The sequence below is a fragment of the Bombina bombina genome, chromosome 7 (genome assembly GCF_027579735.1).
Source record: "Bombina bombina isolate aBomBom1 chromosome 7, aBomBom1.pri, whole genome shotgun sequence".
Taxonomy (NCBI): Eukaryota; Metazoa; Chordata; class Amphibia; order Anura; family Bombinatoridae; genus Bombina; species Bombina bombina.
Genome location: NC_069505.1, coordinates 269250039 through 269277259, shown reverse-complemented (window position 1 = coordinate 269277259; position 27221 = coordinate 269250039). Strand labels below are relative to the sequence as shown.

General features: G+C 37.6%; 1 protein-coding gene across 1 annotated transcript in view; it reads left to right on the top strand.

Annotated features, from left to right (window-relative positions):
- Positions 1-27221, top strand: part of CACNA1D (calcium voltage-gated channel subunit alpha1 D) — a 764995-nt gene that overhangs the window by 359231 nt on the left and 378543 nt on the right. The window contains 1 exon segment of the mRNA XM_053689359.1: positions 14272-14375. Within this exon segment, the coding sequence (XP_053545334.1) occupies positions 14272-14375 (104 nt within the window).

The following is a 27221-nucleotide window of genomic DNA, read 5'->3' as shown; positions in this document are numbered from 1 at the left end:
ACTAACTCTCCCCACGTGTCAGACCCTTTGACTCCCGCTTCAGGGACTCACGCTCAAATGGCGCCAAGTACATCAAGGGCGCCCATAGCGTTTATTTTACAAGACATGGCAAAGGTGGTGAATAATATTCTGGCAGCAGTATTAGTCAGACTACCTGAAATTAAAGGAAAGCAGATAGCTCTGGGGGTAGATACAGAGCATACAGACGCTTTAAGAACCATGTATGATACTACCTCACAATATGCTTAGTCTGTGGGTGATTTTTTTGACTCAGGGAAGATGATTTAACCTGATTCTGATATTTCTACATTTAAAATTTATGCTTGAGAACCTCCACTTGTTGCTCAGGGAGGCTTTGGCTGCTCTGAATGAATGTGTACAATCGCAGGGCCAGAGAAATTGTGTAGACTGGATAAATAATATGCAGTGTCGGTGTGTACTGATGTTTTTCCAATACCTAAAGAGGTTTACTAAAAAATTTTTAATAAGGAATGGGATAGACCAGGTGTGCCGTTCTCTTCCCCTTCTATTTTTTAGAAGAATGTTTTCTAATAGTTACCACCACACGGGACTTCTGGCAGACAGTTCCTAAGGTGGAGAGAAGAGTTTCTACTCTAGCTAAGCGTACCACTACCTCTGGCGAGGACAGTTGTGCTTTTTAGATCCAATGGATAAAAAATGTTTATTCAACAGGGTTTTATCCTGCAGCCCCTTGCATACATTGCTTCTGTCACTGCTGCTGCGGCGTTCTGGGTTGAGTCTCTTGATGAGGCTTTACAGTTAGCGACTCCATTGGATGAATATATTTGACAAGCTTATGCTAGCCAATTCCTTTGTTTTCTGATGCCTTGTTCATTTGACTAGACTAACGGCTAAGCATTCTGTTTTTTACTATACTGGCACGCAGAGCACTATGGCTTATATCATGGTCAGCTGTTGTGACTTTAATAAATAAGCTACTTAACTTCCCTTCAAGGGGCAGACCCTATTCGGGCCTGGTTTGAAGGAGATTATTGTAAGGAGGATAGGTGAGAATTGGCACTTATATCAACCCTAATGCCAAGTATAGAAGGGTCTCTCTCTAAGAACCCTGAGGAGGATAGTAGAATAATGTAAGCGGAAATACTGGCGCTGAAAGCAGGGTAGTACACAAATACAATATACGGGTAACCTAAAAGGGTCTACCTTAGCAGAAATATAATCGTTATAAAAGTCAATAAAGGGTAATAGCCTAATATATATCTTAGAAAATATATTTAATAGTGTAAAATTACAATACAATCAAGATTATAAAATCAGTGTTAATAAAATCAGTACATATATACTAAAAAGTAATTAATGGGGCCCTTTAAATTAGTTTGAAAAAACATACAGAAAGGGGAAAGATTAACCATAAATCTATATATATATATATATATACTATGATTGAGGATAGAAGAAAACTATACTCAAATAAATATAAGTATAAAGAGGGCAGAGATATTCAAACAGTATAAATAAAAACAAATAGCAATACAAACAGACTTAATAACTGGACGTCCAGCGTAAAAACCAGGGGTTAAAACAGTAATAATCTAGGGTTAAAACAGTATTAACCTGAAAGTGCACTATAGTGAACAAAAACACTCGTGACTAGATGATCATACTAATAGCATTGGATCAAGCTAATGGGCGAGTGAGGTACCTTGCGCTAATCTGTGGAGCACAGATTGAATATTGTTCGTCCTGTACCTCCTCCTGAAGTGGGTGTGTACTCCTAGAGTAGTTCACTTACATCACCCTTTCTGAAAATGTCCTGCTGATTTCGGGAGGAACAGAATGTAAACGATCTCTGGGGTAATAGCAATCCTTTAGATGATGGTAGATAGTAACTTCAAGGCACTCTTATTCTGTGGTGCTTAGTGCAGGTACTAGATCATCTGGCAGTATATTCAATTTGTAGACTGGTGCGCTCCCTCAGAGGGCTGTATTCAAATTCACAGGCCTTGGGGGTAGTGAGCCAGGCGTTGGTAGTTGTCCTGTGTGCTTTTTCAACACAATAGCGATCCTTTCGGCGGCTGTATCAAGTTCACAAGCCTTAAAGGAGTTCAGCTTAGCAGTAGTTCTTCTTGTAGGAAATGAGACACAGTCATCAACCGGTTTCTCCCCTCACTTGGGGCTTTTTCAAGATGTAGGAGATTATTGCTTATATCACTGGAGGAAAAGGTCATGCCCTTCTTCAGGATAGGTCCAAATCAAGGGCCAAAAAAGGTCTAATTTTTGTGCCTTTTAAAACTTCAGGGCAGGTGTGGCATCCACTTCTTCTAAGGCAAAACAAGAGGGAATTTTTGCTCAGTCCAAGGTGGTCTGGAGACAATCGGACCTGGAACAAAGATAAGCAGGCCAAGGAGCCTGCTGCTGCCTCTAAGGCAGCATGAAGGAACGGACCCCTATCCGGTTACGGATCCTATAGGGGGCAGACTTTCATTCTTCGCCCAGGCGTGGGCAAGAGATGCCCAGGATCCCTAGGCATTGGAATTTATATCCCAGAGATATCTTCTGGATTTCAAAGTTTCCCCCCCCCAAAAAAGGGGAGATTTCGCCTTTCACAATTATCTGCAAACCAGATAAAGAAGGAGGCATTCTTACATTGTGTACGAGATCCATCCAGTTCCAAGAGAGGAACAGGGACAGAGTTTTTACTCAAATCTGTTTGTGGTTCCCAAGGAGAGGGAACCTTCAGACCTATTTTGGATCTAAAGATCTTAAACAAATTCCTCAGAATTCCGTCATTTAAGATGGAAACTATTCGTACCATCTTAACTATGATCCAGGAGAGTCAATAGAGGACTACAATGGATTTGAAGGATGCTTATCCTCACATTGTGATGCATAAAGATCACCATCGTTTTTCAGGTTTGCCTTTCTAGACAGGCATTACCAGTTTGTAGCTCTTTCCTTTGGGATATCTACAGCCCCAAGAATCTTTATGGAGGTTCTGGGGTCGCTTTGGCGGTCCTTAGGCCGCGGGGCATAGAAGTGGCCCCTTATTTAGACGACATCCTGATACAGGCGTCAAACATCCAAATTGCCAAGTCTCATACGGACGTAGTACTGGCATTTCTGAGATCACATGGGTGGAAAGTGAACAAGGAAAGAGTTCTCTATCCCCAATCTCAAGGGTTTCCCTCCTAGGGACTCTGATAGATTCTGTAGAAATGAAAATTTACCTGACGGAGTCCAGGTTGTCAAAGTTTCTAAATTTCTGCCGTGTTTTTCATCCCATCCGCGCCCTTCGGTGGCTCAGTACATGAATGAAATCGGCTTAATGGTAGCGGCAAGGGACATAGTACCGTTTGCACGTCTACATTTCAGACCGCTGCAACTATGCATGCTCAGTCAGAGGAACGGGGATTACACAGATTTGTCCCCCTGTTAAACCTGGACCAAGAGACCAGAGATTCTCTTCTCTGGTGACTATGTCGGGTCCATCTGTCCAAGGGTATGACCTTCCGCAGGTCAGATGGGACAATTGTTACAATAGATGCCAGCCTTTTAGGTTGGGATGCAGTCTGGAACTCCCTGAAGGCCCAGGGATAGTGGACTTAGGAGGTGACCCTCCTTCTAATAAATATTCTGGAACTGGGAGTGATATTCCATGCTCTTCAGACTTGGCCTCAGTTAGCAACTCTGAGGTACATCATACTCAGTCGGACAATATACACGACTGTGGCTTACATCAGCCATCAAGGGGGAACAGAAGTTCCCTAGCGATGTTAGAAGTCTTACAATAATTCACTGGACAGAGACTCACTCTTGTCTATCAGCTATCCATATCCCAGGTGTTGAGAACTGGGAGGTGGATTTTCTAAGTCGTCAGACTTTTCTTCCGGGGGAGTGGGATTTCCTCCGGAGGTCAAGACCAAGCAGGAGAGGGCTTTGGTGTTTTTGACAGCGCCTGCGTAGCCACGCAGGACCTGGTATGCAGATCTGGTGGACATGTCATCCTTTCCATCACGGTCTCTGCTTCTGAGACAGGTCCCTCTACCTCAGGGTCCTTTCAACCATCTAAATAGAATCAATCTGAGATGGACTGCCTGGAGACTGAACGCTTGATGTTATCAAAGCATGGCTTCTCCGAGTCAGTCATTGATACCTTTATGAACTCTTTAACCTCAGAGATTCAAAATATGTCTTCTTATTTAAATATGATCTTTTGGATTACCAGCCTTTTTTTGTACCTAAAATAATTAAAGAAAGAAAAAATGAGAAAATGGAAAGAGGGATAAAAAAAAAAAAAAAAGAATAAACTCACAGGTTCCCCCCTGTCTCCCATAAACCTAGGTCCATACGACCTATATCAAGAACAATGACCTTCCAGATCTTAGATGACCCTTAATAAACTTCTCTGTAAAGCGAGATCCAAGATGCTGGAAATTCACCATGTAATACTAGCTCTGCAAAGCTATCCGAACTCAAAAAGGGATTCAATATACCCTTTTGGACTTGGGTGGGATATGTTTTAATTATGGGCAGCCATCTTATGAGAAATGTTTTAAATTTTTTTTCACCTGCTAATTGCGTATGAAAAGATTTGAATATGATTTGATTTTGTATTTCTTTAATAAAGAGTGGGAAGCTAGGGGCTGTTTTTCCTTTCCATGTTTTCAGTATTAAATGTCTGGCTAGTAGTATTATTGTATTAAGTACATTTTCATGAAGAGCTTGGTTATTTGTATGATTTTTAAGAAATATAATCTCTTCTAACCCAATAGTGATCTCAACCCTAAAAGTTTTGTTAAGCCAAAAAATAATCTTTTTCCAAAAGTGATTAATCTTAGGGCAAAGCCCAAACATATGTAGGATATCTGCTTCTATATACCTACAACGTGGGCAGAGGAGTGTTCGTGATGTAAACATTCTACTTAATCTAGATGGAGTGTAATAATAGTTATTTAGCAATTTCATGTGTGATTCTTTCCAATTCATTGAAATCCTACATTTACTCAGGGCTAGAAAACTTAACTTTATTTTTTCATGGTTTATATCCGGGAAATAGGGTATCCACGTATCGGATATTTTATCTAAAAGAATTTGACTTTGCTTAGCCAGCATTATGTTATATATTAATGATATTGATGATGTTCCACCTGAGGATTTTTGTATATGTATTCTAATATCGGACCATGCACCATCTCTATCTAGAGTCCAATCTTTACTACCAATAAAGTGCCTTGCTTGTAGATAAGCAAAGAGACTGTTTCTAGGAAGACCAAATTGCGTTACCAGAGATTCAAATGAGGTTACCTGCCCAGAGTCTAATAATAATTGGTAGACATATTTCAAACCTTTTTCTTCCCAGGTTTTAAATATTACCTGGGAATTTCCAGGTAAAAATCCCGCATTGCCTCTTATTGGGAGATATTCAGAGAACAAATAGTTTGCTCCAATTACATGACAGAATTTACGCCAAGCTATCAATATATTATTAAAAGATATTAGGTAACGTATACTCAGAGGGATTTCATCTGGGGAATTATGTAAAATAGCTTTAAGTGAATAAGGATAGATCATATAGCTCTCAAGATCAGTTGCAGAAAACCAATTGGTTTCTGCTAGCCAGTCGAATGCAATTTTGACCAAAGCGGCCAGATTATAAAGACTAATATTTGGTAGTGCAAGGCCCGCAGTGCCACGTTTTTGAGTCAATTTGTTGAGAGACAAACGCGCTTTCTTACCATGCCATATGAACTTGTTAAACATGGCATTTATTTCATTAATATCTGATTTCTTTAGAAGTAACGGCAGATTCTGGAGAGGGTATAACAGTTGTGGAAAGATAATTGTTTTTAGTAAACTGACTCTAGCTGTTATAGATAAGGGAAACGCTGTCCATATTTCTAGATTTACCTTGATTTTTTGAATAAGCTTTTGGTAATTTAAGTTATACCAGTTTTGGGGATTTTTATGCAGATGTAAACCTAGATATGTAAGCGTGTCGACAACTTTAAACGGAAGTTCCTGTATACTAAATTTAGTTTTCTGGAGCCACATCAGTTCACTTTTAGTATAGTTTATTTTATACCCTGAAAACGAGCTGAAAAGGTTTAAGTATGTTAGGATTATGGGTATTACCTGAGAAGTGTTATAAAGAAAAATTATAATGTCATCGGCATACAGGAGAATTTTTAGTGTTGGTGTAACTAGAGGGGTCCCTATGCATACCTGTCTTAACCGGATGGCCAGAGGTTCGAGGGCGATGTTAAACAGTAGGGGGGAAAGTGGGCAGCCCTGCCTTGTACCCTTTTTTAATGAAATTGCCTTAGTTAATGTCCCATTAATCAGTAGAAAGGATATTGGATTCCTATATAAGTTATGTATAAAATGAACAAAATGATTTTTGAATCCAAATTTTTCCAATGCTTTAAAAAGATAGTCCCACTCAATCGAGTCAAAGGCCTTCTCGGCATCGAGGGTTAACAAAGCTGTATCATATTTTGAATGTTTCCCTTTAGAATTTTTAATGTTCCATATATAATCTATAAAGGTTATCACTTTACGGATATTTTTTGAAGATTTTCTAGATGCCATGAAGCCCGTTTGATCCGAATGTATGATTCCATCGAGACAATTCATTAATCTAGCAGCCACAATTGATGTTAAAATTTTATAGTCTGCATTTAAGACTGATATCGGCCTGTATGATGATAGATCTTCGCTGTTTTTACCTTTTTTTAGTATTAATGTAATGTTTGCCGCTGAAAAATAGGCTGATATTGGGTTGTTATAAATAAAGTAGCTATTAAAAAGTTTTTCTAATATTGGGCTAACCTCTTCTACCAAAATTTTCAAATATCCTTTCAACCATCTAAATAGAATCAATCTGAGATGGACTGCCTGGAGACTGAACGCTTGATGTTATCAAAGCATGGCTTCTCCGAGTCAGTCATTGATACCTTAATACAGACATGAAAGCCTGTCTCTAGGAAAATTGAACATAGATATGGTGTAAATATCTGATTGTTATGAATCCAAGGGTTACTTACTCATGGAGTAAAGTCTGGATTCCCAGGATATTATCTTTTCTCCAAGATGTTTTTGAGAAAAGGGTTGTCAGCTAATTCCTTAAAAGGGGACAGATTTTTACTCTGTCTATTTTTTTGCACAAGCGTCTGGCAGGTATTCTAGACGTTCAGGCATTTGGTCAGGCTTTGGTTAGATCCAAGCCTGTGTTTAAAACTGTTGCTCCGCCATGGAGCTTAAAGCTGGTTCTTAAGGTTCTTCAAGAAGTTCCGTTTGAACCTTTTTTGTTCCATAGATATCAATCTTTATCTTGGAAAGTTCCTTTTGGGTAGCTAATTCCTCGACTCGTAGAGTCTCCAAGTTATCTGTGTTACAATGTGATTCTCCTTATCTGGTCCTTCGTACGGATAAGGTAGTCCTGCGTACCAACCTGGGTTTTTTCCTAAGGTGGTATCTAACAAGAACATCACTCAAGAGATAGTTGTTCCATGCTTGTATCCTAATCCTTCCTCAAAGAAGGAACGTCTATTACACAATATTGGACGTGGTTTGTGCTTTAAAGTTTTACTTACAAGCTACTACAGTTTTCATCAAACGTTCACCTTGTTTGTTGTCTATTCTGGACAGAGGAGAGGTCAAAAGACTTCAGCAGCCTCTCTGTCTTTTTGGTTAAAAAGCATAATTCATTTAGCTTATGAGACTGCTGGACAGCAGCCTCCTGAAGGGATTACAGCTCATTCTACTAGAGCTGTGGTTTTCACTTGGGCCTTTTTTAAATGTGGCTTCTGTTGAGCAGATTTACAAGACGGAGTCTTGGTCTGCGCTTCATACTTTTTCAAATTTAACAAATTTGATACCTTGCTTCTTCGGAGGCTATTTTTGGGAGAAAGGGTTTTTTACAGGCAGTGGTAACTTCCGTTTAAGTACCTGCCTTGTCCCTCCCATCATCCGTGTACTTTAGCTTTGGTATTGGTATTCCATAAGTAATGGATGATCCGTGGACTGGATACACTTAACAAGAGAAAACATAATTTATGCTTACCTGATAAATTTATTTCTCTTGTAGTGTATCCAGTCCACGGCCCGCCCTGTCACTTTAAGGCAGGTAATTTTTTCATTTGAACTACAGTCACCACTGCACCCTATGGTTTTTCCTTTCTCTGCATGTTTTCGGTCGAATGACTGAATATGGCAGTTAGGGGAGGAGCTATATAGCAGCTTTGCTGTGGGTGGACTCTTGCAACTTCCTGTTGGGAAGGAGAATATATTCCATAAGTAATGGATGATCCGTGGACTGGATACACTACAAGAGAAATAAATTTATCAGGTAAGCATAAATTATGTTTTTAATTTACTTCTATTATCATTTTGTCTTTGTTCTCTTGGTATCTTTTGATGAGAAGCAGGGATGTATGCTTAGGAGCTGGCCCATTTCTTGAACACTATATGGCAGCAGTTTTGGAAGAATTGAATCCATTTGCAAGAGCACTAGAGGGCAGCACTATTTCCTGACATGTAGATCACCAAATGCCTACCTAGGTATCTCTTCAACAAAGAATATCACGGGAACAAAGCAAATTTGATAATAGGAGCAAACTGGAGCAAATTGGAAATGGGTTTATATCCCTTTAATTAGTGTAGAAACATTCGCCTAGATTTAGAGTTTTTTTGGTAAAGACCCGCGGTGCTAACAAGGCGCACCCTTAAGACAACGCTGGTATTACGAGTTGTCTGAATGGCTGCGTTAGCCTCAGAAAAGGGAGCGTTGAGCATAATTTAGCTCCACTTCAACCCTCAATACCAGCGCTGCTTACGGTAGCAGTAAGTTGGAAAAACGTGCTTGTGCACGATATCCCAATAGGAAACAATAACACCTGCAAAAAAGCAGCGTTCAGCTCCTAAACGCAGCCCCATTGTTTCCTATGGGGAAACACTCTCTAAGTCTACACCTAACACGAACCCCGAGTCTAAACACCCCTAACCTTACACTTATTAACCCCTAATCTGCCACCCCCGCTATCGCCGACACCTACATTATATCATTAACCCCTAATCTGCCGCTCCGGACACCGCCGCAACCTACATTATATCTATGAACCCCTAATCTGCTGCCCCTAACATCGCCGACACCTATATTATATTTATTACCCCCTAATCTGCCCCCCCAACGTCACCGCCACCTACCTACACTTATTAACCCCTAATCTGCCGACCGAACCTCGCCACCACTATAATAAATGTATTAACCCCTAAACCGCTGCACTCCCACCTCGCAAACACTATAATAAATTGTATTAACCCCTAATCTGCCCTCCCTAACATCGCCGCCACCTACCTACAATTATTAACCCCTAATCTCCCGCCCCCAACGTCGCTGCTACTATAATAAAGTTATTAACCCCTAAACCTAAGTCTAACCCTAACACCCCCCTAACTTAAATATAATTTAAATGAATCTAAATAAATTTACTATAATTAAATAAATTATTCCTATTTAAAACTAAATACTTACCTATAAAATAAACCCTAATATAGCTACAATATAACTAATAGTTACATTGTAGTTATTTTAGGATTTATATTTAACTAGGTACAATAGCTATTAAATAGTTAATAACTATTTAATAGCTACCTAATTAAAATAATTACAAAATTACCTGTAAAATAAATCCTAACCTAAGTTGCAAATACACCTAACACTACACTATCATTAAACTAATTAAATAAATTACCTACAATTAGCTAAACTAAAATACAATTAAATAAACTAATCTATAATACAAAAAAAAAACCCCACTAAATTACAGAAAATAAAAAATACAAGAAGTTTAAACTAATTACACCTAATCTAAACCCCCTAGTAAAATAAAAAAGCCCCTCAAAATAATAAAATGCCCTACCCTATTCTAAATTACAAAGTAATCAGCTCTTTTACCAGCCCTTAAAAGGGCTTTTTGCGGGGCATTGCCCCAAAGTAATCAGCTCTTTTACCTGTAAAAAAATACAACCCCCCAACATTAAAACCCACCACCCACATACCCCTACTCTAACCCACCCAAACCCCCCTTAAATAAACCTAACACTAACCCCCTGAAGATCTCCCTACCTTGAGTCGTCTTCACCCAGCCGAGCCGAATTCTTCATCCAAGCGGAGCAAGAAGAGGTCCTCCATCCGATTGAAGTGTTCATCCAAGCGGCATCTTCTATCTTCATCCATCCTGGCCGATGACTGAACGACGAATGATAGTTCCTTTAAATGACGTCATCCAATATGGCGTCCCTCGAATTCCGATTGGCTGATAGGATTCTTTCAGCCAATCGGAATTAAGGTAGGAAAATTCTGATTGGCTGATTCAATCAGCCAGATTGAAGTTCAATCCGATTGGCTGATCCAATCAGCCAATCAGATTGACCTTGCATTCTATTGGCTGATCGGAACAGCCAATAGAATGCAAGGTCAATCTGATTGGCTGATTCAATCAGAATTTTCCTACCTTAATTCCGATTGGCTGATAGAATCCTATCAGCCAATCGGAATTTGAAGGACGCCATCTTGGATGACGTCATTTAAAGGAACCGTCATTCGTCGTTCAGTCGTCGGCCAGGATGGATGTTCTGCGTCGGAGGTCTTCAGGATGCTGCCGCTCCGCTCCAGGTTGGATGAAGATAGAAGATGCCGCTTGGATGAACACTTCAATCGGATGGAAGACCTCTTCTGCCCCGCTTGGATGAAGACTTCTACTGGATGGAGGACCTCTTCTTGCCCCGCTAAGATGAAGACTTCTACCGGATGGAGGACCTCTTCTTGCTCCGCTTGGATGAAGAATTCAGCTCGGCTGGGTGAAGACGACTAAATGTAGGGAGATCTTCAGGGGTTTAGTGTTAGGTTTATTTAAGGGGGGTTTGGGTGGGTTAGAGTAGGGGTATGTGGGTGGTGGGTTTTAGTAGAGCTGATTACTTTGGGGCAATGCCCCGCAAAAGCCCTTTTAAGGGCTGGTAAAAGAGCTGATTACTTTGTAATTTAGAATAGGGTAGGGCATTTTATTATTTTGGGGGGCTTTTTTATTTTATTAGGGATTAGGTGTAATTAGTTTAAACTTCTTGTATTTTTTTTTTATTTTCTGTAATTTAGTGGGGGGTTTTTTGTATTATAGATTAGTTTATTTAATTGTATTTTAGTTTAGCTAATTGTAGGCAATTTATTTAATTTGTTTAATGATAGTGTAGTGTTAGGTGTATTTGTAACTTAGGTTAGGATTTATTTTACTGGTAATTTTGTAATTATTTTAACTAGGTAGCTATTAAATAGTTATTAACTATTTAATAGCTATTGTACCTAGTTAAAATAAATCCAAAGTTGCCTGTAAAATAAATATAAATCCTAAAATAGCTACAATGTAACTATTAGTTATATTGTAGCTATATTATGGTTTATTTTATAGGTAAGTATTTAGTTTTAAATAGGAATAATTTATTTAATTATAGTAAATTTATTTAGATTAATTTAAATTATATTTAAGTTAGGGGGGTGTTAGGGTTAGGGTTAGACTTAGGTTTAGGGGTTAACTTTATTATAGTAGCGGCGACGTTGGGTGCGGGAGATTAGGGGTTAATAATTGTAGGTAGGTGGCGGCGATGTTAGGGAGGGCAGATTAGGGGTTAATACAATTTATTATAGTGTTTGCGAGGCGGGAGTGCGGCGGTTTAGGGGTTAATACATTTATTATAGTGGAGGCGAGGTCCGGTCGGTAGATTAGGGGTTAATAAGTGTAGGTAGGTGGCGGCGACGTTGGGGGGGGCAGATTAGGGGGTAATAAATATAATATAGGTGTCGGCGATGTTAGGGGCAGCAGATTAGGGGTTCATAGGGATAATGTAGGTGGCGGCGGTGTCCGGAGCGGCAGATTAGGGGTTAAAAATTTTATTATAGGGTTTGCGATGTGGGGGGGCCTCGGTTTAGGGGTTCATAGGTAGTTTATGGGTGTTAGTGTACTTTATAGCACAGTAGTTAAGAGCTTTATGTTCCCGCGTTAGCCCATAAAACTCTTAACTACAGAATTTTTTTGCGGTTGGAGTCTTTTCAGTAGAGGGTCTACCGCTCACTTCTTCCAAGACTCGTAATACCAGCGTTAGGCAAATCCCATAGAAAAGATAGGATACGCAATTGACGTAAGGGGATCTGAGGTAGCCTGGAGTCGCGGAAAGAAAGTGAGCGGTAGACCCTTTCCTGCCTGACTCTAAATACCAGCGAGCGTTAAAAAGCAGCGTTAGGACCCCTTAACGCTGCTTTTTAACCCTAACGCAGAACTCTAAATCTAGGAGATTGTTTTTCCGTCATTTAAATTGCTGTAATACATTTCAATTTGTCCTGATTTATATGGAACAAAAAAAAAGATTTTGTCTCCAGAAAAAGCCTTTTAAGTATTTAACACCTTATTAAAATAAAAAAATAAATATGTGTAACTAAGTTTTAAAAAGTACCTGATCTGTAGAACAAATTATTATTTCTTTACTTTAGTAGAAAAATAATCTCAAATGCATATGCAGAAAGCAGTTTTGAAGGAATATTAAAGGGACATTAACCTGCTGGATACCATTACAGTAGCAGATTACCACCCACTATACAATTGTTTTTCCTTCTGTGCTTCAGCTGTCTTTAAAGTCTTTCTCTTTTTTTAAACCCTTACAATAATCAATTAGTGAAGTTCTGCTTCTTCATACCGGGCGCCGCCATCTTGGAACTTTTATTTGTTATGTAGCTTTTAAACTGTGCTCAAAGCTGCAAAAAAGTAATACTTCCTCTCAGTAGTGGACCTACGCAACAGAGGGCCCTGGAGCAAAAAATATTTTGCCCCCCCCCCCCCAAAAGTAAGTCAGTAGTATTAATATACATGCTGCTCTGTTTAATTATTTTGAGGATAGATAATAAAAGGCTCCCCTGCATTAAGATTGTACACATTCTGCACACGCCTATGTACAGACTTACTGCTGTGGGGCCCCGAGCACTTGGGCCCTGGTGCACCAAAGGTAGTTCTGCCCCTGCTCTCTATGATGTGAGAGGTACAGCTGTGAAAAAGCTGGTGACATCACAGATCTGTGAAAGTGCACTGATCCTGTCACATGATGCAGCAACACATGAGTTACAAGATGGCAGCGCCCAGTATAAACTGCAGAGCTTTTCCAACAAGATTCTGTAATGAATTGAAATAAGAGAACATCTTTAGAGAGAGCTGTAGGTACAGGAGGAAAAACAATATTATTTGTACCCAGCAGTTTAATGTCCCTTTAAATTCTAAAAAAAAATTTATGTGCATTAAAAAAGAATCACTGAAGTTAAGTTTATGATACACACACAGTAAATATTTTAAAACAATTAAAAACGGTCATCCAGCCTATTTTGTATTTTATTTACCACTGTGCACAAACCCAATGTAATTGTTGATTATGTTTATCTAATGTGCTTTTCTGTGGTCAATCAAAAAGACAGATATAAATGACCTCCTGCACATATCAACCAATCACTGGGTAGCATATAGGAGGGTTATGAATTTCACAGAGCACATTTTAGCTTCTCTTTTCAAATTATAACAATTGCAAGCAAAATAAATAACAAAAGTTAATTGAGAAGTCGTTCCCCAATGCACAGTTTAACCTTTTATAGGGATTTTATATTTCGAGTTCCATGTCCCTTTAAATTTACAAATGTGCCTATTTCTTTACAGGGCTTTTGCAGTCTTCTAGATTTGAATGGGTCATGAATGAATAGTTAATTCTACTTTCCTTGTCTTACTTGTGTTAATAAAATATTTCTATAAGCTCATCTTATTTTTTCCAGATGAATGATGCTATGGGATTTGAATTACCTTGGGTGTATTTTGTCAGTCTCGTCATCTTTGGGTCATTTTTCGTGCTTAATCTTGTACTTGGTGTATTGAGCGGGTAAGCATACACCTTTTCTATCAAGAAAGCAGAGTCCAGCATTGAGTTACTACATGCGCATAGGTTGACAGGTATCAAAGAAATATGGATATTGAATGGGAAATAAGTTTTGTGAATAAAAGCAAAGTTAAAAAAAAAAAACAGTTGATCATCTTAAATTAGCTCATTTTAAACAAACTAAAGGATTAACATCAAATCAAGGTAAGTTTTCTTTTCTTTTTTCTTTTAAGAAATGGTAAAGTGGTCACCTATGTCATGTGGCATCTAAATTATGGGCTCTGCTGATTCGTCCATGAATAAATTATAACTAATGTCCTTACATTCTTACAGGTAAATGATGCCATAGGATGTGAATGGCCATGGGTCTATTTTGTTAGTCTTATCATCCTTGGCTCATTTTTCGTTCTTAACCTCGTTCTTGGTGTACTTAGTGGGTAAGCAGTTGAATTATCTGTGTATATTCTACTGCTGTGTGCTAGGTGGCCTGTGTCTTTACTGCAACTGCACAATGCATATTCTTTTTTCTTTCTTCTTTTTTTTTGCATGTATTATTTTATCTATTTTTTTTATACCTTTTTTTTTTAAATCATCTATTGTTTGTATATCTTTGTTTAGCACACCAGACATTTTTTTAGGTTTAAACATAATAATTGACAGACTCCAGACATTAAATATTCAATACATTTATGAATAGTTGTTCACTAAAAGGTTGACAGCCATTATCCAATCATAGACTTATATATGCATACACTATGAACTTTTGCACATGCTCAGTAGTAGCTGGTTCCTCAGAAAGATTGAATATAAAAAGTCTGTGCACAATTTCATAATGTAAAGTAATTTAGAAAGTTGTTTAAAATTGCATGTTCTATCCGTATCATCAAAGTTTATTTTAACTTTTTGTGTCCCTTTTAAATAAATAGTTTACTAGTCTTTAAGTTTTTTGCAAAATTTGTTTTAGCAATATTTTCAAAAATTAAGCCCTTTTATCCTTACTTAACTTACATGTCCTTATAGTGATCTACAGCAATTATTTCCTTCTCTAGGAGGAATGTTCTACAGCCAATCAGAAGCTGTAACTCTTCTGAAATGCATTCACATTGCCTTCAGTCAGTCTCTGCGTAGGCCGGCCACTTGTGCAGACACCAAGAGAAGGCAGCGTGAGCGTGCACCTTCATTCTTAACCAAAAGAGTGTTAGCGCTTCTGATTGGCTGTAGGGCTGTCCTTGTGGATATTCATATATTTTTAAATGTAATACTGCATTGCAAAAAATCTGCATACAAGACAAATGTTTTATAAGCATTTAAAATTATTATTTTATTAGCAAGGTTTGCATTGTTTTCAAGTCCAAGGACCCGTAAGAAGACTCTGGGTTATAGTTTCTCTCTTTAGCTGAGGCCATATAGGAATTAATATAAATTAACTCCTTAGCAGAAATAATTATGTAGCATGTAGCTAGGTCGAGATTCTGAAATCTGGCTGCAGTGGATTAAAACCTAATTTAAAAAAATGAATTTAATGAAGAACGGGCAAAATGAATAAACTTTATGACATAGTTTCTACTATGCATGATTAATTTATTTGGGAATTATTTTGATTCTTTAGTCTCTTTATTGCATACTAATGAGTTGCAGGCTTCTTAACAGCACAGGGGTTAATTAAACGATCACAGGGTTACAATCATCTAAATGGTCATAGTACATTAGATCTCTTACTGACCTAAAATCAGTTCATGGGTGCAAACAAAGATAATCTGGCTGTGCTTCACGATTATTGTAAAACATGTATTGGAATGTTGCCTGGTATTTACCTTTTATATATTGTGTTGAATTATTTCTATGTTTTAATCATTGTTTTTAATTCTTCATTGGCTGTGTTCAACAGTGTTCACATTGTTCATTTTTGAGCGGCCACCTAGACTTTCCTGTTTCTCCATTATCATCTTGCATTCTGCATGAATGCTGTTTATCCGAACAGCATTAGTTTTTCAATTTGTGTGTTTTGTATATTTAATTTATTGCTTGTTGTATACATTTCAAAATTGAACCCTTCCACAGTGAGTATCTTTAAAAACTATTACAAGTTGGATTTTTAATATTTGTTTTTAGACAAAAAATCATGGCAAGTTGACTTCTATGTTAAAGAAGGGTATATACAGTATATATCTATATCTCTATCTTATTGATATGTGTATGTATGTGTGTGTATATATATATATATATATATATATATATATATATATATATATATATATATATATATATATATATATATATATATATATAGACTTAGATAGGGAGGAAGTCACTCACAGGGTCTTGATCCATAAAATAACGATGTATGTATACCCTGTGAGTGACTTCCTCCCTATCCAAGTCTATATACTATTGAAGTGCACCCGGGGCAAGAAAAGCTTGCTGGGCCTGTTTGTTTGCCAGGAGTGCTCCTACTATATATATATATATATATATATATATATATATATATATAAAAAAGTAAAGAAGTGTGAGTTAGGCGCAAAAAAGGACCCAGTGGGGCAGAGCAATTGCAATCATGCCGCCTCAAACTACCTATCAAAGCTGGTGGGTCCCCAAGACCTCCAGCTTCGATAAGAGCAAAATATAAAGAAAAACAAGAGAGAATGGTAGACAAAACCTGTCGCACTAGTATAAAGCTATCAATTATAAGGGAAAAAGTATTATCCCTCCCTATTATACATGCGATATAGCCTAAGTGTAGATAAAATGTAGTGCTACACTAGAGAGAGTTTCTGAAAAAGTCCTGCTATTCAATAATACAGTATTATGGAGCAATATAACGGACCTACAAAACAAACTAGTACCAAAACTGGTATGGTATAGGGGAGTATCTAATTACAATACAATATCAGTACAATATCAGCTGGCTATCCTGCAGTTCTCACTATAGATAGACTGTAGTATGCAAATAAAGTTGTGAAAAACGTCTTTAAACATCAATGTCTAGGTGGATAATTTCCCCAGAAAGACACAACATTAACATACATATAGGAATTTCATCATAAAAAAAACAATACAATTGGCAACAAAGTACATATAAAAATGCAATAAAAACAAATAAAATTAAATTAATAAACAAAATTAAAAACAAAACTGAGAATAAATATGTAAAAAAGTCTCTTATTATATTTCAATCTCTTGCATATCAAACACCAGTGAACAGTTGATAATAATTCGTAGTTGGCAGGGTGATATAGAGATCCAACCGTATTCCAAAAAAAAGGATGAGTGAGTCAAAACAGAAATCCCCAGTGCCCAGAGTACAAAAGTTCCCCTTTGGGGATTTACTTATACTCCTTACCCTCAATCAGTATGAGGTAAGTGTCGCGCAGTGTAGGTAGAAACTTTCTCTGGCTTCCAGGGATACAGATGCCAGCTGCTGGATCTTGTCGATATATTTATCTCATGTAGCTGTTTACATTCTCTGGATCTGTAATCCTTAGTAGAAGTAGTGGCTTTTTGTAGTGATGTTTGTAGAAATTTGTTGCACAATAGCTCTGTATTTCCAGGACTTAGTAAGATCTTTGCAATAGCTTTAGAGGAAATCCATTATATCCAAATAGGAGTTGTAGGTAAAATAAGTCTTTATAATAGTAAGGTGTGCAAAATGTAACCCTTATTACTGTATATATTATATTCCAAGGACAAGCTAAATATAAAGTGTAAACTTGATTTAAAAGAGTTTTGTCAGCAATGGCTTCTGTTTCTGAAAGTAATTCACAATAACGATATATATATATATATATATATATATATATATATATATATATATATATATATATATATACACACACACATACACACACATACAGGCATACCTCGTTTTATTGTACTTTGCAGATATTGCTCTTTTTACTAATTGAAGGTTTGTGGCAACCCAAGTGTCGAGCAAATCTATCTGCACAATTTTTCCCACATATAAACACAGGAATGTGCTGAATATGGCCATATATATCTATATATGTATACACATGCACAAAGGGAACTTTCCACTAGTCCAGGATGGGTAGAATGGGGCTGAATGTAATGCTATGCAAAATAAGTTGTATCACATTAAAGGGATGTCATTGGCAAGAGTCCATGAGCTAGTGATGTATGGGATAGCAATACCCAAGGTGTGGAACTCCACGCAAGAGGCACTAGAGAGGGAGGGATAAAATAAAAACAGCCATTTTCAGCTGAAAAAAATAAATCCACAACCCAAAATATAAGTTTTTTCTCATAATGAAAAGAAAAAACTCAAACATAAGCAGAGGAATCAAACTGAAACAGCTGCCTGAAAAACTTTTCTACCAAAAACTGCTTCCGAAGAAGCAAATACATAAAAATGGTAGAATTTAGTAAATGTATGCAAAGAAGACCAAGTTGCTGCTTTGCAAATCTGATCAATTAAAGCTTCATTCTTAAAAGCCCACGAAGTGGAGACTGATCTAGTAGAATGAGCAGTAATTCTCTGAGGCGGAGCCTGACCCGACCCCAAATAAGCCTGATGAATCAAAAGCTTTAACCAAGATGCCAAGGAAATAGCAGAAGCCTTCTGACCTTTCCTAGAACCAGAAAATATAATAAATAGACTAGAAGTCTTCCTGGAATCTTTAGTAGCTTCAACATAATATTTCAAAGCTCTTACCACATCCAACGAATGTACAGATCTCTCCAAATAATTCTTAGGATTAGGACACAAAGAAGGGACAACAATTTCTCTATTAATGTTGTTAGAATTCACAATCTTAGCTAGAGATTTAAATGAAGTCCACAAAACTGCCTTATCCTGATGGAAAATCAGAAAAGGAGATTCGCAAGAAAGAGAACATAATTAGGAAACTCTTCTAGCAGAAGAGATAGCCAAAAGGAACAACACTTTCCAAGAAAGTAGTTCATTAACCAAAGAATGCATAGGCTCAAATGGAGGAGCCTGTAAAGCCTTCAAAACCAAATTAAGACTCCAAGGAGGAGAGATTGATTTAATGACAGGCTTGATACGGACCAAAACCTGTACAAAACAGTGAATATCAGGAAGCTTAGCAATCTTTCTGTGAAATAAAACAGAAAGAGCAGAGATTTGTCCCTTCAAGGAACTTGCAGACAAACCTTTATCCAAACCATCCTTAAGAAACTGTAAAATTCTAGGAATTCTAAAAGAATGCCAGGAGAATTTATGAGAAGAACACCATGAAATATAAGTCTTCCAAGCTCGATAATAAATCTTCCTATAAACAGATTTACAAGTCTGAATCATAGTATTAATCACTGAGTCAGAGAAATCTCTATGACTTAGCACTAGGCGTTCAATTTCCATACCTTAAAATTTAATGATTTGAGATCCTGATGGAAAAATGGACCTTGAGACAGAAGGTCTGGCCTTAATGGAAGAGACCAAGGTTGGCAACTGGAAATCCAAACAAGATCAGCATACCGAAACCTGTGAGGCCATGCTGGAGCTACCAGCAACACAAACGATTGTTCCATGATGATTTTGGAGATCACTCTTGGAAGAAGAACTAGAGGTGGGACAATATAATCAGGTTGGTAACAGCAAGGAACTGTTAACGCATCCATCACTTTTGCCTGAGGATCCCTGGACCTGGACAGGTACCTGGGTAGTTTCTTGTTTAGATGGGAAGCCATCAGATCTATTTCTGGAAGACCCCACATCTGAACAATCTGAGAAAACACATATGGATGGAGCGACCACTCCCCCAGATGTAAAGTCTGACGGCTGAGATAATCCGCTTCCCAATTGTCTATACCTGGGATATGAACCGCACAAATTAGACAGGAGCTGGATTCTGCCCAAGCAAGTATCCAAGATACTTATTTCATAGCTTGGGGACTGTGAGTCCCACCGTGATGATTGACATATGCCACAGTTGTGATATTGTCTGTCTGAAAACAAGTGAACGGTTCTCTCTTCAAAAGAGGCCAAACCTGAAGTGCCCTGAAAAAAGCACAGAGTTCTAAAATATTGATTGGTAACCTCGCCTCTTGAGATTTCCAAACCCCTTGTGCTGTCAGAGATCACCAGGCAGCTCCCCAACTTGAAATACTTGCATCTGTTGTGATCACAGTCCAGGTTGGACAAACAAAGGAGGCCCCTTGAACTAGACGATGGTGATCTAACCACCAAGTCAGAGAGAGTCGAACATTGGGATTTAAGGATATTAATTGTGATATCTTTGTATAATCCCTGCACCATTGGTTCAGCATACAAAGCTGGAGAGGTCTCATATAAAAACGAGCAAAGGGGATCGCGTCCGATGTTGCAGTCATGAGACCTAAAACTTCCATGCATATAGCTACTGAAGGGAATGATTGAGACTGAATGTTCAGACAAGTTAAAACCAATTTTAATCGTCTCTTGTCTGTTAGAGACAGAGTCATGGACACTGAATCTATCTGGAAACCTAAAAAGGTGACCATTGTCTGAGGAATCAAAGAGCTTTTTGTAAATTCTCCAACCATGTCTTTGAAGAAACAACACTAGTTGAATACCCCGTTCTCTGATTACAGAGAGTAGGGCACTGAGAACCTTTGAAAAGATTCTTGGAGTTGTCGCTAGGCCAAATGGAAGAGCGACAAGTTGGTAATGCTTGTCTAGAAAAGAGAATCTCAGAAACTGATAGTGGTCTGGATGAATCGGAATATGAAAATATGCATCCTGTAAGTCTATTGTGGACATATAATGCCCTTGCTGAACAAAAGGCAGAATAGTCCTTATAGCCACCATTTTGAAAGTTGGCACTCTTACATAACGATTCAAAATTTTCAGATCCAGAACTGGCCTGAATTAATTTTCTTTCTTTGGGACAATAAATAGATTTGAATAAAACCCCAGACCCTGTTCCTGAAATAGAACTGGTATGATTACCCCTGAAAGCTCCAGGTCTGAAACACACTTAAGAAAAGCCTGAGCCTTTACTGGATTTGCTGGGATGCGTGAGAGAAAAAATCTTCTCACAGGAGGTCTTACTCTGAATCCTATTCGGTACCCTTGAGAGACAATACTCTGAATCCATTGATTTTGGACAGAATCTGCCCAAATGTTTTGGAAGAATCTTAATCTGCCCCCCTACCAGCTAAGCTGGAATGAGGGCCGCACCTTCATGCAGACTTGGGGGCTGGCTTTGGGTTCTTAAACGGTTTGGAATTATTCCAACTTGAAGAAGGTTTCCAATTGGAACCAGATTCTTTTTGGGAAGGATTAGGTTTCTGTTCTTTATTTTGTCGAAAGGAACGAAAACGGTTAGAAGCTTTAGATTTACCCTTAGGTCTTTTAACCTGAGGCAAAAATACTCCCTTCCCCCAGTGACAGTTGAAATAATTGAATCCAACTGAGACCAAAATAACCTATTACCTTGAAAAGAAAGAGATAGTAATCTACCATGTCAGCATTCCAATATTTGAGCCACAAAGCTCGTCTAGCTAAATTAGCTAAAGACAGATTTAACATCAATTTTGATATAAAAAATGGCATCACAGATAAAATGATTAGCATGTTGAAGCAGGTGAACAATGCTAGACAAATCAGAATCCATTTCCTGTTGCGCTAAACTTTCCAACCAAAAAGTTGAAGCAGCTGCAACATCAGCCATAGAAATGGCAGGCCTGAAAACATAGCCATAATATAAAAAAGCTTTCCTTAGATAAGATTCAAGTTTCCTATCTAAAGGGTCTTTAAAAGGAGTACTATCTTCCATAGGAATAGTAGTATGTTTAGCAAGAGTAGAAATAGCCCCATCAAGCCCCAGGCCTATTCCATTCCTTAGAAATCATATCAGAAATAGCATCAGGAACTGGAAAAACCTCTGGAGTAACCACAGGAGGTTTATAAACTGAATTTAAACGTTTACTAGTTTTAATATCAAGAGGACTAGTTTCCTCCATATCTAATGTAATCAACACCTCTTTTAACAAGGAACAATTATACTTCATTTTAAATAAATAAGTAGATTTGTCAGTGTCAATATCTGAGGAAGGATCTTCTGAATCAGATAGATCCTCATCAGAGGACGATAATTCAGTATGTTGTCGGTCATTTGAAATTTCATCTACTTTAGGAGAAGTTTTAAAAGACCTTTTACGTTTATTAGAAGGCGGGATGGCAGACAAAGCCTTCTGAATCGCATCAGCAATAAAATCTTTTATATTCACAGGTATATCATGTACATTAGATGTTGAAGGAACAACAGGCATTGTACTATTACTGATGGACACATTCTCTGCCTGTAAAAGTTTATCATGACAACTATTACATACCACAGCTGGAGATATAATCTCCACAAATTTACAACAAATGCACTTAGCTTTGGTAGAACTGTTAACAGGCAGCAGGGTTCCAACAGTGGTTTCTGAGACAGGATCAGATTGAGACATCTTGCAAATGTAAGAGAAAAAAACAACATATAAAGCAAAATGATCAATTTCCTTATATGGCAGTTTCAGGAATGGGAAAAAAATGCAAACAGCATAGCCCTCTGAAATAGAAAAAAGGCAAGAGGCATATTGGAATGGGGTTTTAAATAATGAAATTATTTGGCACCAAGTATGACGCACAACGCAAACTGAAATTTTTGGGCGCTAACAACATCCGGAAATGTAGATGCAACCTTATGTAAGGAATTCAGCATCAACTAAGACGCCAGAAATTACGAATTTGCGTCATCGGACGTACCTTCGTGCCAAAAAAATTCTTGTGCCAAGAATGATGCAATAAACTTTAGCATTTTGCGCCCTTGCGAGCCTAATTTTGCCCACGAAATTAAATGAAAGAGCGGTCAATTGAAAAAGACTATACCCCAGGTAAGACAAATATTTCCTAAATATGTTTTTACCCAAATATGAAACTGACAGTCTGCAAAAGGAAATATACATAAACCTGACTCATGGCAAATATAAATACAATACATTTATTTAGAACTTTATATTAATGCATAAAGTGCCAAACCATAGCTGAGAGTGTGTTAAGTAATGAAAACATACTTACCGAAAGACACCTATACTTAGCCAAACCAGTATTGAAACAGTTATCAGTAGAGGTAATGGAATATGAGAGTATATCGTCGATCTGAATAAGGGAGATAGGAGATGAATCTCTATGACCGATAACAGAGAACCAATGAAATAGATCTCCCGCGAGGAAAACCATTGCATTCAATAGGTGATACTCCCTTCACATCCATCTGACATTAACTGTACTCTGAGAGGAACCGGGCTTCAAAATGCTGAGAAGTGCATATCAACATAGAAATCTTAGCACAAACTTAATTTACCACCTCCATAGGAGGCAAAGTTTGTAAAAACTGAATTGTGGGTGTGGTGAGGGGTGTATTTATAGGCATTTTGAGGTTTGGGAAACTTTGCCCCTCCTGGTAGGATTGTATATCCCATACGTCACTAGCTCATGGACTCTTGCCAATTACATGAAAGAAATAATTTTGATACTAGTTCAGGATGGGTAAGGTGAGGCTGAACATAATGCTATGCAAAATACAAGATGTGGGTATATCAAAGGTTAATATATCACTTCCATATCCCTTTAAGTTAAACTTTTTTTAGCTGATGTTGAAAATATCAAAAAAATGCATATTTGTTTATAAATGATAAACTTGAAACACTTTTCAAAAATACATTTTAAAATAAATATTTTAGATGCAACAAAGAAAATACATTATTTTAACTATTCTAATGTGTCATTCTTGATCTTAAAGGGACAGTCAACACCAGAATTTTTATTGTTTAAAAAGAAAGATAATCCCTTTATTACTCATTCCCCAGTTTTGCATAACCAACACAGTTATATAAATACACTTTTTACCTCTGTGATTACCTTGTATCTAAGCCTCTGCAGACTGCCCCCTTATTTCAGTTCTTTTGATAGACTTGCGTTTAAGCAAATCAGTGCTCACTCCTAGGTCACTTCACGTGCATAAGCTCAATGTTATCTATATGAAACACATGAACTATTGCCCTCTAGTGGTCAAAATGCATTCAGATTAGAGGCAGCCTTCAAGATCTAAGAAATTAGCATATGAACCTCCTTGGTTTAGCTTTCAACTAAGAATACCAAGAGAACAAAGCAAAATTGGTGATAAAGGGAAGTTGTTTAAAATTACATGCCCTATTTAATTTATAACAGTTTTTTTTTACTTGGCAGTCCCTTTAATAAGACACAACATGATGCATAATGTATTTTACCAGTATGGATGGTAATTTTAATAACATGGGTTGTTATACAGTATATCAGGACAGTGGTAGCTAGGGTTAAATTGCATTGGAATCTGTATCACTGGCAAATATGTAATATAGGTACCAGTATTGTAATGGTTGGATAAGAAGCTCCCTGAGGTCATAGCAACTATCTGTTGTCATAGCAACCAGCTGTAAGGGGGCCACTATTATTTAATGAGCTGCATATCGCTTTTACTAAATAATAGTGATGAAAGTATGATCAAGTCATTTAAAAAGGAGTCACTATGGGAAATCTGTTGTTTTATTACAACTCCATTATAGCAACTTGCATAGGACTTTGCCCCATATTTTTGTCACCAAGCATAAGTGACCAGACCATAAGTGACACACGCACTCTAAATAGATACCCTAGACAGATACCTCATTTGAATGTTAATATTGCCCTAGCAAAAGTGTATCTGTCACAATTCTGCAGTGCATAGTATTATATAATACTGATAATATAGCTTGTTTATATATAGTTCTGTACATTTTAGACAATTAACTAAAACAAAGAGCTATAGCTATGATTGATTGTTGTTCGTGAGTTATAAAAACATGATACTGAATACGTTTTTAATTAGGAGTACATAATTGGTTGGTTTGCCTGCTGAACGCACGCTAAGCTTATCTGTTAGCTTCTTACTGTTGCTTTTTTATGCCTTTCCAAATTTATCTTGCAATTGCTGCTCCACTTAATTGATGGATAACAATTCCCCTTATGACCTTCATGTGGTATAAAATGCCTAATTTTAGTCCTCCAGAGACTGAGCAAGGGCTGGATTCGGATGTAATTAACCACTTTTATCAGCTGTTGTGTAGGTAACGCATCAAAAGACATTACACAAAAGGCAGACGGAAAGATGTCATGTGATGAGGATATTTAGCCATGGTAACATAGCTCGTATTACTCTAGCATCATATAATGTGAAGTCATGTTACAATTTGTATGCATTTCTATCATTACCGCTTCTTTTCTCAAGATTATGAAAGAGATTGGTAAATGAATGCTGTAGCCCAGCAGACACCTAGGAATAATAATAATAATAATAATAATAATAATAATTTCCTTTTTAACTCTCTGGGGGTTCGGGCATATCCAGATTAGACACAACATGAAGTTTGCATGTAATAACAAAAATTCAGTCATGTAACACTCTTCTCCCCAAAGTACTCAAAACATATTAATACATTGTGATAGGCTTAATGAGCATATATCAGTATAATTGCTGTTGTTTGTTATTGTTTACCAATTATGGGCCAGATTATGAATGGGGCTCTATCTTAACGTGCGCCTATAAAGGGGCAAATTTGACAGTTTACTTGCGCACATTAAAGGACCAGCCATTACAAGTGGCTGGTTAATGTGACCACGAGCTCTGACCTCTGGTTGAAAATAAAAAGTTGCCCCAATCACCCCCAAAATAAAGAGGACAGTACATTAACATGATAGATAAATATGAGATGAGCATTTTATTTTAAAGAAAACTGCATGAAACAGCTATAAGGGGTTAAAAAAACAGCACCTTAAAGTAAATGTAAAATTTGATGATAAAGTGCCCGGTTTTTAAAATTTTTATTAAAAACAGGGGCACTTTAATTCATCAAAATATACATTTCACTCGTGTTGTGAAAAAATACCTTTTAAACTTGACAGCCGCTCCAGCTTCCCCCGCCCGTCGCATAGCCTCTTCCTGGGTGTAAAATTAGGAATCCGGCTTCCTCCAATCACAGCGTTGAATCATACACTGATTCCCCCAGGGGGAAGCCGTGATTGGAGAATGACTGATCCATCATTTCTGACGTCGGAAGGGGCTTGCAATGACTGGGGGAAGCTGGAGCGGCTGTCAAGTCTAAAAGGTAAGTATTTTTTCACAACACGAGTGAAATGTAAATTTTGATGAATTAAAGTGCCCATGTTTTTATTCGAATTTTAAAAAACTGGGCACTTCATGATCAAACTTTACATTCACTTTAAGTGTATTTACATGGAGGTCAATGGGGGACTGTGTTTTCTTATATACGTTTTGTGTTTTTGCTTATATACATATAGATTTATATATATACACATATAAACACATAAATCTATATGTATATAAGCATATACATATATAATTATTTATTGCTGCACGATTTGCCCACTGCGCTAGGTGGTTTGCTGTGGCTGCCAGCATGAAAACGAGGCTCCCATTGGAGCCTATGGAAGCATGCTGTTGTAAGTGCTTGGCATTTACATTGCGCCACACTTGTAATACCAGCGCACAAATACATGTGTTGGTATTAATGAGTGAAGCGCAAATATGACGCTTGCGTAAGCGCAGTATTGTTCTCCACTCGTAATCTGGCCCTAAGTGTGAGTTGGGTAATCAACCTTGGAAGGATAAAAGGTTGAGCTGACCTGTATTCAGGGCCAACTTATGAACATTGTACAACTTGGGCTCAAGAATGAAATGAACCCCCTCCCAACTCTGTCCAGTACAATCTAACCCCAACTATAGCCTCAGTTATAAATATCAAAGTTCAGAAGACTGAAGTTTCACATAGGAGGATACTGATGCCCATTTAATAAGCCTCAAATTATCAAAAGTAAGCAAAGCTGTATGCGTCCAGTCCTCCTCCTTGTTCCCATTATAGAGCTGGTCTTGCCCCAATTAGTTCTAAAACGTCCCATCATTGTTTACCATTTAACTGAGCAACTTCCCTAAATTTACTATGGGCTGGTCTCTTCAGTCCATCCAATTCGGGCATCATTCATGAACCTTCCATGGATCTGAGTGGCAAAGTTCAACAAAGGCTATCTCCAACTAAGTTCCAGTAAGGACAGAAATAAAAATTAAAAAATAAAGCCGGTACAAATGTTTTTTTTTTGTGTGTTTTTTTTATGGATAAACAATACCTATTATTGTTCCTGATTCCAACTCGCCAGAATACTCAGGCAAAAACATTGCAAGCTGTGTTATTTTTGGTGTCTTGCCAAAGCCGGTCATTAAGAGCTGCTATTTGAATTTGCTAAA